We start from the raw sequence: 15597 nt of genomic DNA on the forward strand, positions 1-15597 counted from the left end.
AAAAATAAATTACGATGCAAAAATTCACATTTTCAAATGAGTTATCACAAAGGAACAAGCACAAATCCATACAAAGTTACCAAAAAGGAGGAAGAAAATTACAGGAAAAATTATTAGTAGACCAAAAAAAAACCCTTATCATAAAAAATATTGCCACAAAGTAATGAAAATTACAGCTAAAATTTTTGCTGTAGGGATCCCTGGGTGGCGCAGCAGTTTGGCGCCTGCCTTTGGCCCAGGGCACGATCCTGGAGACCCAGAATCGAGTCCCACGTCAGGCTCCCGGTGCATGGAGCCTGCTTCTCCCTCTGCCTATGTCTCTGCCTCTCTCTCTCTCTCTGTGTGTGTGACTATCATAAATAAATTTAAAAAATAAAAAAAATAAAAAATAAAATAAAAATTTTGCTGTAAATTTAAAAAATTATTAAGGAAATAAAGGCATAATGCCAAGACGTAGGAGTTCAGCTAAAAGATGTCTAGATGATAAGAAATTATGTAACATAAACTTGGACAATTTAGAAAAGACCTCGAAAAAATAAAACAATCATAGAAACTGGAAGAAACTGTTGAAACTGGAAGAAACACTGTAGAAAATAGACATTTCTGAAATGAACACAGAGGATTAAAAAAAGGAAAAGGAAAGTAAAATTTTAAGAGTGGATGAGAGAAAATAATAGATATAAAAAACAGGATATCTAACACATGAATATTTGGAGCCCAAGAAGACCATCATAATAACAGAACAAATAAATATTTAAAGACATAATTCCAAAAAGATTTACTAAAATAATAAAATAAAGAAAATCTAAATCTAGATACTGAAGGGGCACCTGGCTGGCTCAGTCAGAAGTATGTGTAATGACCAGGTCGTGGGTTCAAGCCTCCAGTTGAGTTTAAAGATAAATCAATCAATGAAAGGGCATACCATGTCTCAGAAAAAAACTGATCCAGAACAGACATGCAAAAATATTGTCACAAAACAAGAAAATAAAATCAGGCTGGCCTCCAACTTTAACTCTAGAACATAATAGATTACTATTAAAAATTTTCTTAAAGAAAAGTATGACTCAAGGATTCTACATCTAATCAAACTGCTGCCCAAATACAAAATCACTATTCAATTATGAACATGCAAAACTCAGGGAATATTATACCCACAGGTCCTTTTAGAAGACTCTATTAAAGGAAGAATTTAGTTAGCCAAGCAAACTAGAAAAGCCATGGCAAAGTAACTGGTGATAAACTTCTAAGCTACTTAACCACAGAACTAAAAATAAAATTAAACGAAGGAGTTAAGATGCAAAATGTTATTACACTTAACATGCAAATATAACAAAAGTTGGGAAGGGACGAGAGGAAATAAAAGTTATGTAAGGACAATATAAGGATAATGATTTCCTCATCTTTAAAAGTTGGAAGTTTAAATCTATCAAAACATAATAAATTGACAGATTATATAGATTTAATTGTATGAAAGTAAACATAAGATAAATATCCTATTTTCATAATTACTTAAGAAACAAGATATTAGGGCAGCTCTGGTGGCGCAGCGGTTTAGCGCCGCCTGCAGCCTGGGGTGCAGTCCTGGAGACCCTGGATCGAGTCCCACGTCAGGCTTTCTGTATGGAGTCTGCTTCTCCCTCTGTCTATGTCTCTGCCTCCCTTTCTCTGTCTCTATGAATAAATTAAAAATCTTTAAAAAAAAAAAAAAGATATTATCCATGTTTTACAGAGTAGAGTATGACACAAAATAACAGAAAGTTACATCAAGAAACATTAAAATTAGGGTCACCCGGCTGGCTCAGTTAGTAAAGCATGTGACTCTTGATCTTGGGGTTATGGGGTCGAGCCCCACGATGGATGTAGAGATTACTTAAAAATATAAAATCTTTGGGGAGTCTTAGTTGCTCAGTCCCTTAAGTAGCTGCCTTCAACTGGGGTTATGATCCTACAGTCCTGGGATCAAGCTCCACATGGGACTCCCTGCTCAGCAGGAAGCCTGCTTCTCCTTCTCCCTCTGCTTGCTGCTCTTCCTGTTTGTGCTCTCTCTGTCAAATAAATAAATATTTTAAAATAATAATAAACATAAAATCTTAAAAAAAAAAAAACGAAAACGGGCAACTCGGTGGTTCAGCAGGTTAATCGTCTGACTCTTGGTTTCTGCTCAGGCCATGATCTCAGAGTCCCATGGCAGATTCCATACTCAGCAGGGTGTCTGCTTAAAGATACTCTAACTCTCCCTCAGTGCACACCCACACAATCTCCCTCTCCAAAATAAATAAGTCTTAAAAAAAAAAAAAAAAAACATGAAAATTAACATTTTTAAAATATACCTTTTTGGTGAATACAGTATTTTTGATCTGGGAAAACTCAAACTCAATTTTCAATACTATGTCCTCAAGTAAAAATGCTCACATTACAATCCTTAAACATGATAATTAATCTCTGTTGAAAAATCTAAAAACAACAAAGATAAAGTTTAATTAATATATTTTAAATATATGGTTTTGAAGCCTCAAAATTGCTAGCACTCAAAAATTGGCCCTATCAACAATCACTGATTCATGAAAATACTAGTGAAAAGCACAATATGCTGTGATTTGGTAAATTCTGGAATATATCAGTGGAGTCAGAATTAAAGGATATGCCATATGAGCTCAAGTATGACACATTTCACAGTTAAATATTGAAATACGCAGCCTCACATAATACTTTATAAAACACTTTGTTTTTATTAAGCATTCTTGCTATGTTTAACATTGAAGGTTACACAGAATAAGCAGAGATACAGAAGAATAAAAAAAAAAAAATGGAAAAAATCAATCAAAAGCCAGAACTGCATGCTGTGCGGTTCCCATAAAAATTGTCCTATGAAGTCACATAGGGCTGGATTCAAGCCTCCAACATCAGTGTTGTTTTATATACAGCAAAATAAAAAGAAAACTTAAGTCCTATAAAATTAGCTGGGTTTCCACTCATAATCTACTATATTTATAAATGAGAATATTCTTATCTCTAAAGCAGTTTGACAAATCTATCCTTAGAATATTTACTATGAAAAAAAAAGAATATTTACTATGTATGCATTTATGAGGCAAGAAGTGGGGAGAAAAGGCAAGGGTAAGGAAAAGAAACAAAAAAAAAAGAAAAGAAACAAGGGGGCAGACCCTTTGTTAAAGTATAAACTTCAAACTACATGTTAGCAAAAAGATGTTCAAGGACAATTTTCACATGGAAAGAGAAGTTGTTTCCTGAATTTCCTCTTTCTTGCGGTGTTTTCTTATTTTCATTTACTGCCATCAAACTGAAAAGTTTCCTTTCTAACTCATTTTTTAAAAAGATTTTATTTATTTATTCGAGAGAGAGAGAGAGAAAGAGAGGCAGAGACACAGGCAGAGTGAGAAGCTCCATGCTGGGAGCCCGACGTGGAACTCAATCCTGGGACTCCAGGATCATACCCTGGGCGGAAGGCAGGCGCCAAACTACTGAGCCACCTAGGGATCCCCTCTAACTCATTTTTATAAAAATCTTCATGAGGGGCACATGGGTGGCTCAGGCAGTTAAGCATGTGACTTTTTTTTGTTTATAGATTTATTTACTCATGAGAGACACAGAGAGAGGCAGAGACACAGGCAGAGGGAGAAGCAGGCTCCCCTTAGGGAGCCCGATGTGGGACTCAATCCCTAGACCCCAGGATCACAACCGGAGCCAAAGGCAGACACTCAACCGCTGACTCTTGTTCTCAGTTCAGGTCTTGATCTCAATGTTGTGAGATCATGCCCTGCATTGGGCTCCATGTTGAGGGTTATGCATCCTACTTAAAAATTCTTAAAAATAAACATCTTGACGAGTTCTGTGTAGAAAATATGTCCCCATTATAAATGGTGGGGGAGCAGAGTTTCTCTGCATATAGCCTTCAGTTCAATCATATTCAAACACCAATGTCAATGACTTTTCCAAGTTACCTACCAAATTTCCATAGTTCTATATTCATTTTCTACCCCTTAATCCTCCAAGTTTATATTTATAGCCTCCAGCAACAGTCTAGGTGGTAGCTAGGCCATCAAGACAGGTACTACAGTAACTTGTATGGAAATACAGCTTCCCTGTGGGGAGAGGAAAACATACTTCAATACTTCAAAGTTTTAGCAAACACCAGTTTTGGAAGAGAACTCCTACACCAAGAAGGAAGCTGCACCAGACAGGCAGTTCCCCTTTCTGACTTTAAGTTCAGCTGATCCAGCCACTCTTCTTACCAAGACATTACCATCTATAGTTTGTTGAAACCTTAAGTGTCCTAGATTTTATTTTAGTAAAAGAAGCCCTTCCATTATAGACTGAAACGTGGATCACTATGGTTATTTAAGAGAAGTAGATGGATAAAGAAAAGCAAAGCAGATTGCTGAAGTTTGTCATATTATTTACAGGCAAGCAAACACTGTGTGCACATCACCTAACTGAAGAATCATATGTCCATCCCTTGACCCTATGTTCCCGCAAAAACTAAAAGTATATTTTTTCCTTTTTAAAGAAATACTCTACTTCCAAATAAGAACCTAGCATAATTGATGCTCTACTTGAGCACCTAAAGTCCTACATGTACTACATCTCCTTGAAGTTAACCTCCTTGCTTGAGTAAAATAATTTTTTGTATTAGCCAATATAAAACATAATTAGGATAGTCAGTTTGCTGCCAAAGAAACTAAATAAATCCCGTTACTAAAAATAAGTGATTTAAAGTTATTCACTGGTTTGAATTATCTTAGCAACTGTTCTTTCATTAACATAAAAAATTACAAGTTAACTATATCCTAAAATAGAAATCACTAAAACTCTGCATCTCTAATTTTTTCCACATGTTTACATATAATACTGAATTTCATAAACAGGACTATAAAATTTTTAAACTGTTAACCAGCAAACTAGCATTTCTCAAATTGTTCCATGGAATGTCAGTGTTCTCTGAGATTTTCCTAAGTGTTCCACAAAGAAAAAGAATATTATGGTCAAATTACATTCCAAAATGCCGAGTTAAAGTTAAAACAAATGTTGTTTTATAACAGGTCTGAGAAAGACTTTCATTCATCAAAAAATTTATTAAATGCCACCATATACCATGCACTTATCTGGATTTGCAAATTACAACAGGGAACAAGATAAGTAAAATGCCTGCTCTCATGGAGCATTCTTTCTAGTGGAGAGGACAGTCGATTAACAAAAAAGCAAATAAATAAAATGCAGTCAGTGAGAAGAGCTATGAAGATACGAAAATGGGGTAACAGTATAGAAGATACCTCTCTGAATGGACACATTAAGCTACAGAGCTAATATTTTTTGTTTTTTCTACATTGGGGAATACAGTGCACAGTATTTATCAAACACAGGTTGATCAGGAACCCTTTTCTCAACGAACATCTATTAATTCTATTAATAGCTCATCAAATCAAAAAATGCTCTTCTAGCCAATATGCAGCTAATGGCAGGGTCAAGACTCAAATATAGCTCTTCTGATCCTAAATACAGTGTTTTTATATATCTTCTTCACCTATAAAAGCATAAATAATAATAGTACATATCTCATAGAATCATAATGGAAATTAAAGTAGCTAATTCAGGTATAAAACACCTGACAGGCAGGTTCGTATACACTGTGCTCAGTAAATGTTGTAGTTACTATTAATACAGTTACCATGCACGTCTTCCTCTATTATCTCAAGGTGACTTATATTGCCTTCTTTTAATATCTTGAATACTTTATTTCCATCTCTTTTATAAGACTTAAGTAATTCTGTTCACTCTTCTACATGGTAGATTTCTTAAAGACCACAACTCAAATAGAGACTGCACATGGCTAGGCCACAATGAAAGCTTACTATGTGTTTGTGTACACAATATCCAAAGTGGGTTAAATGTGCGTGTGAAAAAAAAAAAAACTTATATAAAAAAGAAATCTCCCCTCTAGGAAACACAAACCATACTATAGCAAAGCTTCCATGAAACATCTTCATAATTACACATTTTATATATTCAAAATACTTTTATAAATTAACATCATCAGTACTGGTGACTGCACATGGCAGACCCAGTAATGGGTCATATTCTTCCCAATAAGATGTACTAAGATACCATTTCATTTCTTTGATATTCCTGCCAAAAATGCATAACCATAACTTTATCAAGAAAAAAACATCAGACAAGCCCAAGCCGAAAAACATTCTACAAGATAAATGACCTGAACTTTTCAAAATTGTTAAAATTTTAAACATGTTAAAATCGTAAGAGATAAGGAGTAAAAATGTGTTCCTAATTACAGGAGGCTAAAGAGACATACAGCTAAATTTAACAAGTGATCTTGGACTGGATCCTGAACTAACAAATTATGTTGTTGTTTTTATAAAGAACATTGGTGGAACAACTGGCAAAACTGAGTAAGAACTGTAGATTAAATAACTAACCTATATCAATGTTAACTTTCTGATTTTCATCATCATCAGATGGCAGTTATATAAGACAATTTCACTGTTTTTAGGAAGCACATACTGCAGTATTTATAGGTAAAGAAGCATTAGGTCTACAATTTAATCTCAAAGGGTTCAGAAAAAAAAATCTATGGATAAATACAGAGAAAGAAAAAAAAATCACAAACTGAACACAGCAAAAGAACAAGATTTGGGTCAAAAGTATATGAATCCTTTGTACTGTGAAAACATTTTCAAAAGTCTGAAATTATTTCAAAACAAAATATCTAAACACAAAAGTAATTGGTGAGAAAAAGGAAAGATGGCAAATAATCACATGAAAAGATGTTCTAGATCATTACCAGCAAGTAAAAGTGCAAATTAAAAGCACAAGGAGATGCCACTAAAAGCAAAAAAGAATTTTCAATTCTGTTGGTGAGCATTTGGGGCAAATGAAGCTATCAAACATTACTGGAGGGAGGGAATACAAGCTGTATAGTCACTTTGTAAGAAACTTCTAAATGGTTTTCCAGAGTTAAACATACACTTACCACATTACCCAACAATCCTAGGTATTAATCCAAGAAAAATTAAAACTTACATTCAAACAAAACCTGCATGCAAATATTTGCATCAATTTATTCATAATCACCAAATACTGAAAACAACTCAAATGTCTATCAACTGTTAAATGGATAAACTGCGATACGTTTATATAAAGGAATCCTCGGGATTCCTGGGTGGCACAGCGGTTTAGCGCCTGCCTTTGGCCCGGGGCGTGATCCTGAAGACCCGGGATCGAATCCCACGTCGGGCTCCCGGTGCATGGAGCCTGCTTCTCCCTCTGCCTATGTCTCTGCCTCTCTCTCTCTCTCTGTGTGACTATCATAAATAAAAATTTTAAACAAATAAAAATAAAAAAAAAATAAAGGAATCCTACTTAGCAATAAAAAGGAATGAATTATTAATAATGCAACAACATGTATGAATTCCTAAAGCATTATGCTAAGTGAAAGAAATCAGTCTCAAAAGTTACACGTTGTATTATTCCATATATGTTTATGATATTCTGCAAAAAAGCAAAAAAAAAGCGGGGGGGAGGAAAATAGATCAGTGGTTGTTAAGGGTAAAGTTGGTGGAGGGGTTAATTAAAAATAGGCAGCATTGGGACGCCTGGGTCGCTCAGCAGTAGAGCATCTACCCAGGGCCTGATCCTGGAGTCCCACATCGGGCTCCCTGCATGGAGCCTACTTCTCTCTCTGCCTATGTCTCTGCCTCTCTCTTTCTATGTCTCTCATGAATGAATAAATAAAATCTTTAACAACAACGCCAATAAAAATAGGCACCATGAAATAAAAATAGGCAGTATGATGGAATTTGGGAGGGGGAGGCTGATAGGGCTGTCCTTTGTCTTGACTATTACTGTCATTACACAATTTTATGCATACATCAAAACTCATTGAGCTATATATTAAAAAGAATGAATTTTACTATTTATAAATTTAAGGTATACATTATGCTGAAGAGAAATAAAGTACTTTCACAGGCACCTCATTTTATTCTCAGTCCAATAAACACTGTGTAGGTACTATCACTGTGTAGGTACTATTACTCTCATTTCACATGTGAGGAAACCAAAGCATATAGCAAATTACAGATCGTAGGACCAAAAGTGTAGTCCAGATACACTGATCCTATACAAATGTTTTAGTCTCTTAATTTTCTCATGTTCCACTAAGCTTTATGGGCCACACTGTCCCTAAAGACAAACAGGTTCAAAGAAAGGAAAAACAGGATCGGAGGGAGGGAAGAAAAAAAGACAGGTAGTAGGAGTGTGTCTGTTAGAATTTGTCCTTTGTCCTTAAGGAATTAAAAATAGTCTATAGCTGAAGAAGTCTAAATAGTGATCTATAGAGGCAACAAATTAATTGGCATTAAAGGATTAACTGGTGATTTCTTCCATAAAAACCTCAATTTCTTAGCACAAAGAAAAAGCAAACAAAACATTCACAGGTAACCTTGTACTATTGCTACAATTTAAGCTATGCAAAGTCTTCAGAATAATATTGAGAACAACAATGACAATTCAGAATGGATTTTACAACTTTAAATGTTTAAAGGTATCCCAGATGCTATCACTCAAGGGTGGAAAACAATAGGGAAACCTTTAAAGACACCTTTTTGGTTTTAGAATCCAAGAAGTGGCAGTATGTTTGCCATAGAACATACTGTACGTAGAGCAGCTGGAGAGGAAATTGTTTAGTTTCCTTAAGAAAAAAATTAAAAATAAAAAACTGCATCTGTACTACAAACAGCATACTTTACCTAAAAACAGTGGTGTGGTTTCCTCTAAAGTAGTTGCATTAGGATCTGCCCCAGCTTCTAAAAGAATCTGTACAATCTTCCAATGTCCTTGACTTGCAGCAAGATGTAATGCACAGAAGCCCTCAAAAGTCTTTGTCTTAATGTAATTTTCAGATGAATCTACTGTAAAAACAAAAAACAAAAACGAAATGTCAACTGGAAAATACCACTGCTATTTCTTGTGCTTAAAAAGGAAAGATTCCAAGAATTTGAAGAAATATTAAAAATATGATTTTAAATGGGAGGTCTGAGTTTAAAACTCAGACTAGAAAATCAAGAAACAGTTCTATAGGTGTCACAGTGTGAAAAGCTCTCTGGTATTCTTAACGCACAAATTCTGCCCACAAACTCATTTTCTATTCCCTAATTTCCAGTGGGTAGGGGGGAAAGGGAGTGGCAGGATTTGAAAGGTAACCCAAAAGCAAGATCTGAAGAGGATACAGCACCAAAATTGTGCTTAAGCAAACTATTAATAAATTTGATTTTTTTTAATTTCTAAGTTTCCATGAGAAATGGTCTCATCTCAAATGAGCATTACTTCCTTGTATTCAATTAATAATATGATGGTAGTTTAAAATACTCCTTTTCTAACCTAAGACTACAGTCTAATAGCTAATAAAGACTATGTTTCTAAAATAATAAAATGTAATAAAATGCACCCCAAAGAAATCAAAGAGTGGCATACAACTTCTAAGAATTAATTTACTTTAAGGTTTCTAGGGTTTGTTATAAAAGTCTCAAGATTCTGGTAAAATTAAAATTACGTAAATAATGTCTACCTTAAAATTTTTGTAACTCCACAGCAAAATATAATATTGAAGTCACTTTGAAAAGTGATTTTCTTACTTTTGCTTCCAAAACAGTAAAAGTCTAACCCCACAATAAAAGAATGGGCTATAGGGTGGACAGTGAAGGCATTTTGAGGCTACAAAAAAATTTTAAGACTTTAAATAATGTTTTCTTGAAAAACTAGGCTTAATGTCCTTGAATAAAATAATCATCTGTTTTAAGTAATTCTTATAAATGTAACCCACTGATGAAATGGGCAAAGATATAATAATATTCAAATATCAGCTTGTAAGCATAAATACTTTTTGTAAAAAGCCTCAAACTTTACAGAAGCACAACTAAACAGCAAGATAGAGCAGTTATATTTTTAAAGCTCATATCACGGGGGCACCTGGGTGGCTTAGTAGATTGAGGATCTGCCTTTCCACTCAGGTCATGATCTCCAGGACCTCCAATAGAGCCCCTTGTTGCAGTAGCCTTCTTGCTCAGGAGGGAGTCTGCTTCTCTCTCTCTCTCTCTCTCTCTCTCTCCCCCTCTGCCCCTCCCCACTGCTTATTCTTTCTCTTTCTCTCTCTCTTTCTCTTTTCTCTCTCTCTCCTCTCCTGCTCTCAAATAAATAAAATCTTAAAAAAATAAAATTTTAAAAATAGAGCTCATATCAAAAAAACAGTATTTCCCAGATTAGTCAGAAACTGACCTTTATTCAGATATCCACAAAACTATAAGGTTAAGATAAAAACTAGAAATACATAGATATATATAGATACACAGACAGCTCCAAATGGGAAATCTCAATATTATAAAGATGCCCATTTTTTCCATTCTAATCAAAATGCCAAAAGAGCAGGCTGTTGTTCAGCTGCTTGCTTTTATACTTGGTTAAAGTGACTGAAGTTGATAGGGATAGGAGAGGGCAGAAAAGAATAGCAAAGAAGTTAGAAAAATAAAGTACTGAGACAAGACTAGACTTATTCTGTATACTAAACCGAGTCTTAAAGTTAGAATAAGTAAAACAATGTGGCAGTGACACAAAGGGAGAGAGGAGGGTGCCCCTGAGGGAGTGGAGCCAGCAGAAGTAAAAAGAAACAATGAAGAGATGATGACCTAGGCCAATGTAGGGTAGGACGCTAAGGAAATTTCCTTTGGAAAAAAAGGATGTTCTCATTCACTGAGAAAGAAAAAAAAAGAGATAAAGCTTAATCCTAGCCATTTAAAAGACTATTTTATAAAACAAAGAGAGGGGCACCTGGGTGGCTCAGTAGTTGAATGTCTGCCTCTGGCTCAGGTCAGGATCCTGGGGTCCTGGGATTAAATCCTGCTTCTCCCTCTGCCTATGTCCCTGCCTCTCTGTCTCTCTCCTGAATAAATGAATAAAATCTTTAAAAAATAAAAAAATAAAAATAAAAATAAAAAAAAACAAAGAGAGAACCTTACCTAATGTATGCAATTAAAAAAAAAAAAAAAACCACCAGGCAGAGGCAGTGGGGGAAATCTCAGGATAGAATGGGGACTGTGACAAAACCATCTAACTGGATTACAAATGGATGACACTTTAGAAGATGGTTTCATCATGACTAGAAACTGTAAGGCTAAAGACAAAAGGTGTACAAGTACACTGCAGGCTAGTCAGTAAAGTTGTTTTGCATAGGGAAAAAGATTAACAATTCTGAAACCACTATATATGTACAATAAGATCAAACAAATGAATGTATGGTTGACAGTGACGGTCTCACCTTTGGGAAGAGAGGTTACAAAGAAGTAAAGGAAAAAGGCTAGAATGAACCACATGGTACTGGATTAGAATCCAGACATCAGTTTATGAACTTGTGTTTAGCTATAATACAGATACAGATGGATACAGAAATACTTATAAGTATGTGTATATACATGGGTTAATATATTTCCTAACTCTGCTAAAGGGGCTTAAAAGTAAAGACATGCCAGGGGCCAGGAGCACACTCAGTGCCCAGATCTTGATTTTGAGTACCATTCTCCAACAAAAGGAACCAGGGCTCCTAAGAAAATAGTTGATTCTACAGTTGTCACGCAGAATATACAAAATGAGCCTGGAGCATCTTCCAGGTCCAGCAAGTAAAAAAAGGTGCTTAAAAAACAAAACGGGGTAGGGGTGGGGGGCCCTGAGTGGCTCAGTTGGTTAAGCATCTGCCTTCAGCTCAGGTCATGATCTTGAAGTCCCAGGATCGAGCCCTATGCTAGGTTGCCTGCTCAGTGGAGAATCTCCTTTTCCCTCTCCTTCTGCCCCTCCCCCTGGCTCCCTCTCTCTCTCTCTCTCTCAAATAAATAAAAGCTTAAAAATATAAGGTCCTGTCAAGGAAACACAAGAGCCAATCTGGAAAGGTACTCAATGACAAAAACTAGAACAAACTGAGCAACAAAATAAATAACATCATTTGGATTATAACTCAATATATAAAATTAATACATAGGAGTCCTAGAAAATATAAATGATTGAATAAATAAAGAGAGGAGATACTCTAAATACCAAAAAAAAATCCAAATAATTTATGTAGATACTCCCCACTCAAGGAAGGGAGGAAAAAAAAAAATAAAAAAAGGAAGGGAGCTTAATTCCCACCTGAGTGAGGGCCACCCTTAGCAATTTGTGTACACACCTATGTTAGGAAAGAAAAAAAAAAACACCTGTGCAATTATCTATGAAATAAAGAAAAGGCACTTCTCACTCAGGATGAAAAATAGTGAAGTCAGTCAACTACTAAATTGAGATCTTAGGGCAGCCCTGGTGGCTCAGCGGTTTAGCGCCGCCTTCGGCCCAGGGCATGATCCTGGAGACCCGGGATCGAGTCCCGCGTCGGGCTCCCTACATGGAGCCTGCTTCTCCCTCTGCCTGTGACTCTGCCTCTCTGTCTGTCTCTCTCTGATGAATAAATAAAGTCCTTTTTAAAAAATAATAATAATAATAATAAAATAAATTGAGATCTTAAAAGATTTTACCTATCAAAAAAAATACATTTAAATAGTTAACTCTAAAACCACTGGATCAGGAAAGTAACCTGGTTTAACCAACACAGTAGATTTAGAGTTAGAAGATTTGGGCTGCAATCCTGGCTCCACCAAATCTACTTTGGATTACCCTTTGGGTAAATTACTCAAACTCTCTGAAGCATAGGTTTCTTAACAGTAAAACCAAGATAAAACAGCTGGCCTAAACCCTTAAAGGAGTTCAACAGAATTACAGCATTTTATACTGTCACAATTGTCGCAAATTTGGGAAAGTCTCCAGAACATTATTTTTTTAAGTTCTATTTATTTGAGAGAGAGAACAAGTGGGCACACATGGGGGAGGGGCAGAAAGACAGGGAGAGAGAGTCTCAAGAAGACTCAACACTGAGCACAGAATCCAACTTAGGGCTCAATCTACGACCCTAGGATCAAGACCCTAGCCGAAACCAAGAGTCTGATGCTTAACTGACTGTGCCACCCAGGTGCCCTCCAAAACATCATTTTAAGAAAGCTGTCAGGACCCAATGTAAATTGGTTTTGGAAATTCCAATAATAAACTGCCCTTCTTAACTGATACATAGGGACCAAAGGGACCTTACCTATCTTGAACTAGACTATCAACCACCACCCTCTCACTCTCTTCCTTTCCTTATAAATTCTTAGGAAAATGGCTCATAACACTATTTTTAATGCCTTAACTTCTACTTGCTTTTCACTGGAAGGCAAAGCAGTTTCTGCTTCTATTCTAATTATTGAAAATTTTTTTTAATTTTATTTATTTATTCATGAGAGAGACACACACACAGAGAGAGAGAGAGAGAGAGAGAGGCAGAGACACAGGCAGAGGGAGAAGCAGGCCCCATGCAGGGAGCCCAACGTGGGACTCGGTCCAGGGTCTCCAGGATCACACACTGGACTGAAGGCAGCGCTAAACCACTGAGCCACCTGGGCTGCCCTAATTATTGAAATTTTAAATGTAAAGGCATTAAAGACTTCATAATGGACAAACCCATAATGGGCACTTCAGTTCCTTTATGACAACTTGCAAGTTCTTCCTTGGCTGCACTTTCAGATTTTAAAGATTTTATTTATTTAGTTGAGAGAGAGAAAACAGGTGCAAAGGCCAGGGCCAAGGGGCGGAGGGGAGAGGGGGCAGTGATGAAGGAAAAGCTGACTCCTGGATGAGCAGGGATCCCAACTGGGGGCATGATCCCAGGACCCTGGGATCATGACCTGAGCTGAAGGCAGAAGCTTAACCAACAGCCACCCAGGCGCCCCTGAAATGTTGGAATATTTCTAATCTTACAGATGAAGAAAATGAAGCACCAAGAGATTAAAAGACCTGTCCAAGACCACACTAATTTGGTGGCAGGGTCAGCAGAACCCAGGTCCATCTGAACACAACTCTTAATCCTATGTTACACTGCCTAATTACCAAATAATTTTCAGCATCTGTTATCATGCCCAGTATGACAGCATATTTTCTTAACACGAACTTAAAAAAAGTACTATGAATTAGTTCATATATTTGCCAAATAAAAATATTTGTTGGTGATATGCTACAATTAACTACAAAATTTTAAATGACCTTTAATTAGTAAGTGGTTTAATACTGAATGGCATGATTAATTCCCACTGAAGAGCACTATTGTCTTCTAAAATGAAAAGATGCTTAAAATCTCTGTACCTATTACATAAACTTCCAATACAGGAAAGAAGACAAGCAAATTTGTTATTTATATTAATACTTTAAATAGAAAGTTAAAGCAAAAAACATATACATGCATATTAAATTTTTAAGTAACCCATACCACAGTTGAATGCTCTTCTCCAACTTGAATGAGAAAACCATGTATGATTCTTGGGCTAGATTCTGGGTATAAACTGAAGAGAAGGTAAAGCAAATTCTTTCTAAATATCTAAGATGTTTCCAATCGTTTTATGTAGGACTGAGCACTTTTGTAACTTTAGTACACTAATAAAAGGCATGTTTTAAGAATCTCTGGCAGTTCACTAATACTAAGTGAAATTCAAGGAAATAGAAATTATGTAATAAAAGACACTTTTATGTATATTAGCAGAGCTATAAAGGACAAGAGAATTATGAACTAAATAAAATACAGATATAATAAGTAGTAAGGGATGTTATACAGGTATAACAAGTAACAGAAATGTCGAACTTGCTTTGGAAACTTTTAAGATTAACCCATAATTGTGAGTTGACTGGTACAGATATAAAGATGACACTGTCACCAATAAGCAAAAGAGATCTCACTTCAGTTCTCCAGACTAAAAATTTTGTACTTCATTATCATTTTAAAATATATCCTCACGTGTAGCTGTATGCTAGCTAGACCTTTTACAAAATAGCTACCATTCCTCACTGGTCAATGTTCCTGAACTTGAATCATCCAAGTAAGTTTAAACTGTTTTTAAAAGGCAGGGGATCTGAATAAAGTATGGACTTTAGTTAATTTACAAAAGGGGAGATGGGCCAGAAGAACATATAAAACATTTTTTAAAGTGACCAATAGGCTAAGGTAGCCTTTCTGCCTCATTCTAGTCTTTTTCTAGTTAATGAATCAAATAATCAGATCTAATAGAATTTTGGACATCAGTTCCAACTATAGAGAACAACCAAACTCATGGAAGACTAAAATCAAAAATGTTACCACCTCCTAAAACAAGACATATAGCTGCTTCCTAGTCTCTGCACACCCTACTTCCTAATCCTTGTGTACACACTACATGTAAACCAGATTTCAGTTTATTTATTCCAGTTTTATAACAGTTTATTTATTATTTATTCCAATTTATTTCCTAACAGTGAACTCTAATAAAAATACAGAGAGAAAATTGTAGTTGACCATTTGTATCATCGTTGATACATATACATATACATACATAGTTATTAACTATGTGTGGCTATTTTGTTCTCCAAAAACATCAAGCCTAAAAAAGTCTAGTCACTAAAAATAAAGGTGATACTTAAAATTTCTAACAG

At 35.6% G+C, this 15597-nt stretch overlaps 1 protein-coding gene across 7 annotated transcripts in view; it reads right to left on the reverse strand.

Annotated features, from left to right (window-relative positions):
- The window catches only part of ASB3 (ankyrin repeat and SOCS box containing 3), a 104481-nt gene that overhangs the window by 58145 nt on the left and 30739 nt on the right, over nucleotides 1-15597 (reverse strand). For all 7 annotated transcript variants that reach the window (XM_025466866.3, XM_049115497.1, XM_049115499.1 and 4 more), the window contains exon 3: nucleotides 8784-8945. In XM_025466866.3, the coding sequence (XP_025322651.1) occupies nucleotides 8784-8945 (162 nt within the window). The remainder of the gene's footprint in view (nucleotides 1-8783; nucleotides 8946-15597) is intronic.

Source organism: Canis lupus, chromosome 10 (genome assembly GCF_003254725.2).
Source record: "Canis lupus dingo isolate Sandy chromosome 10, ASM325472v2, whole genome shotgun sequence".
Lineage (NCBI taxonomy): Eukaryota > Metazoa > Chordata > Mammalia > Carnivora > Canidae > Canis > Canis lupus.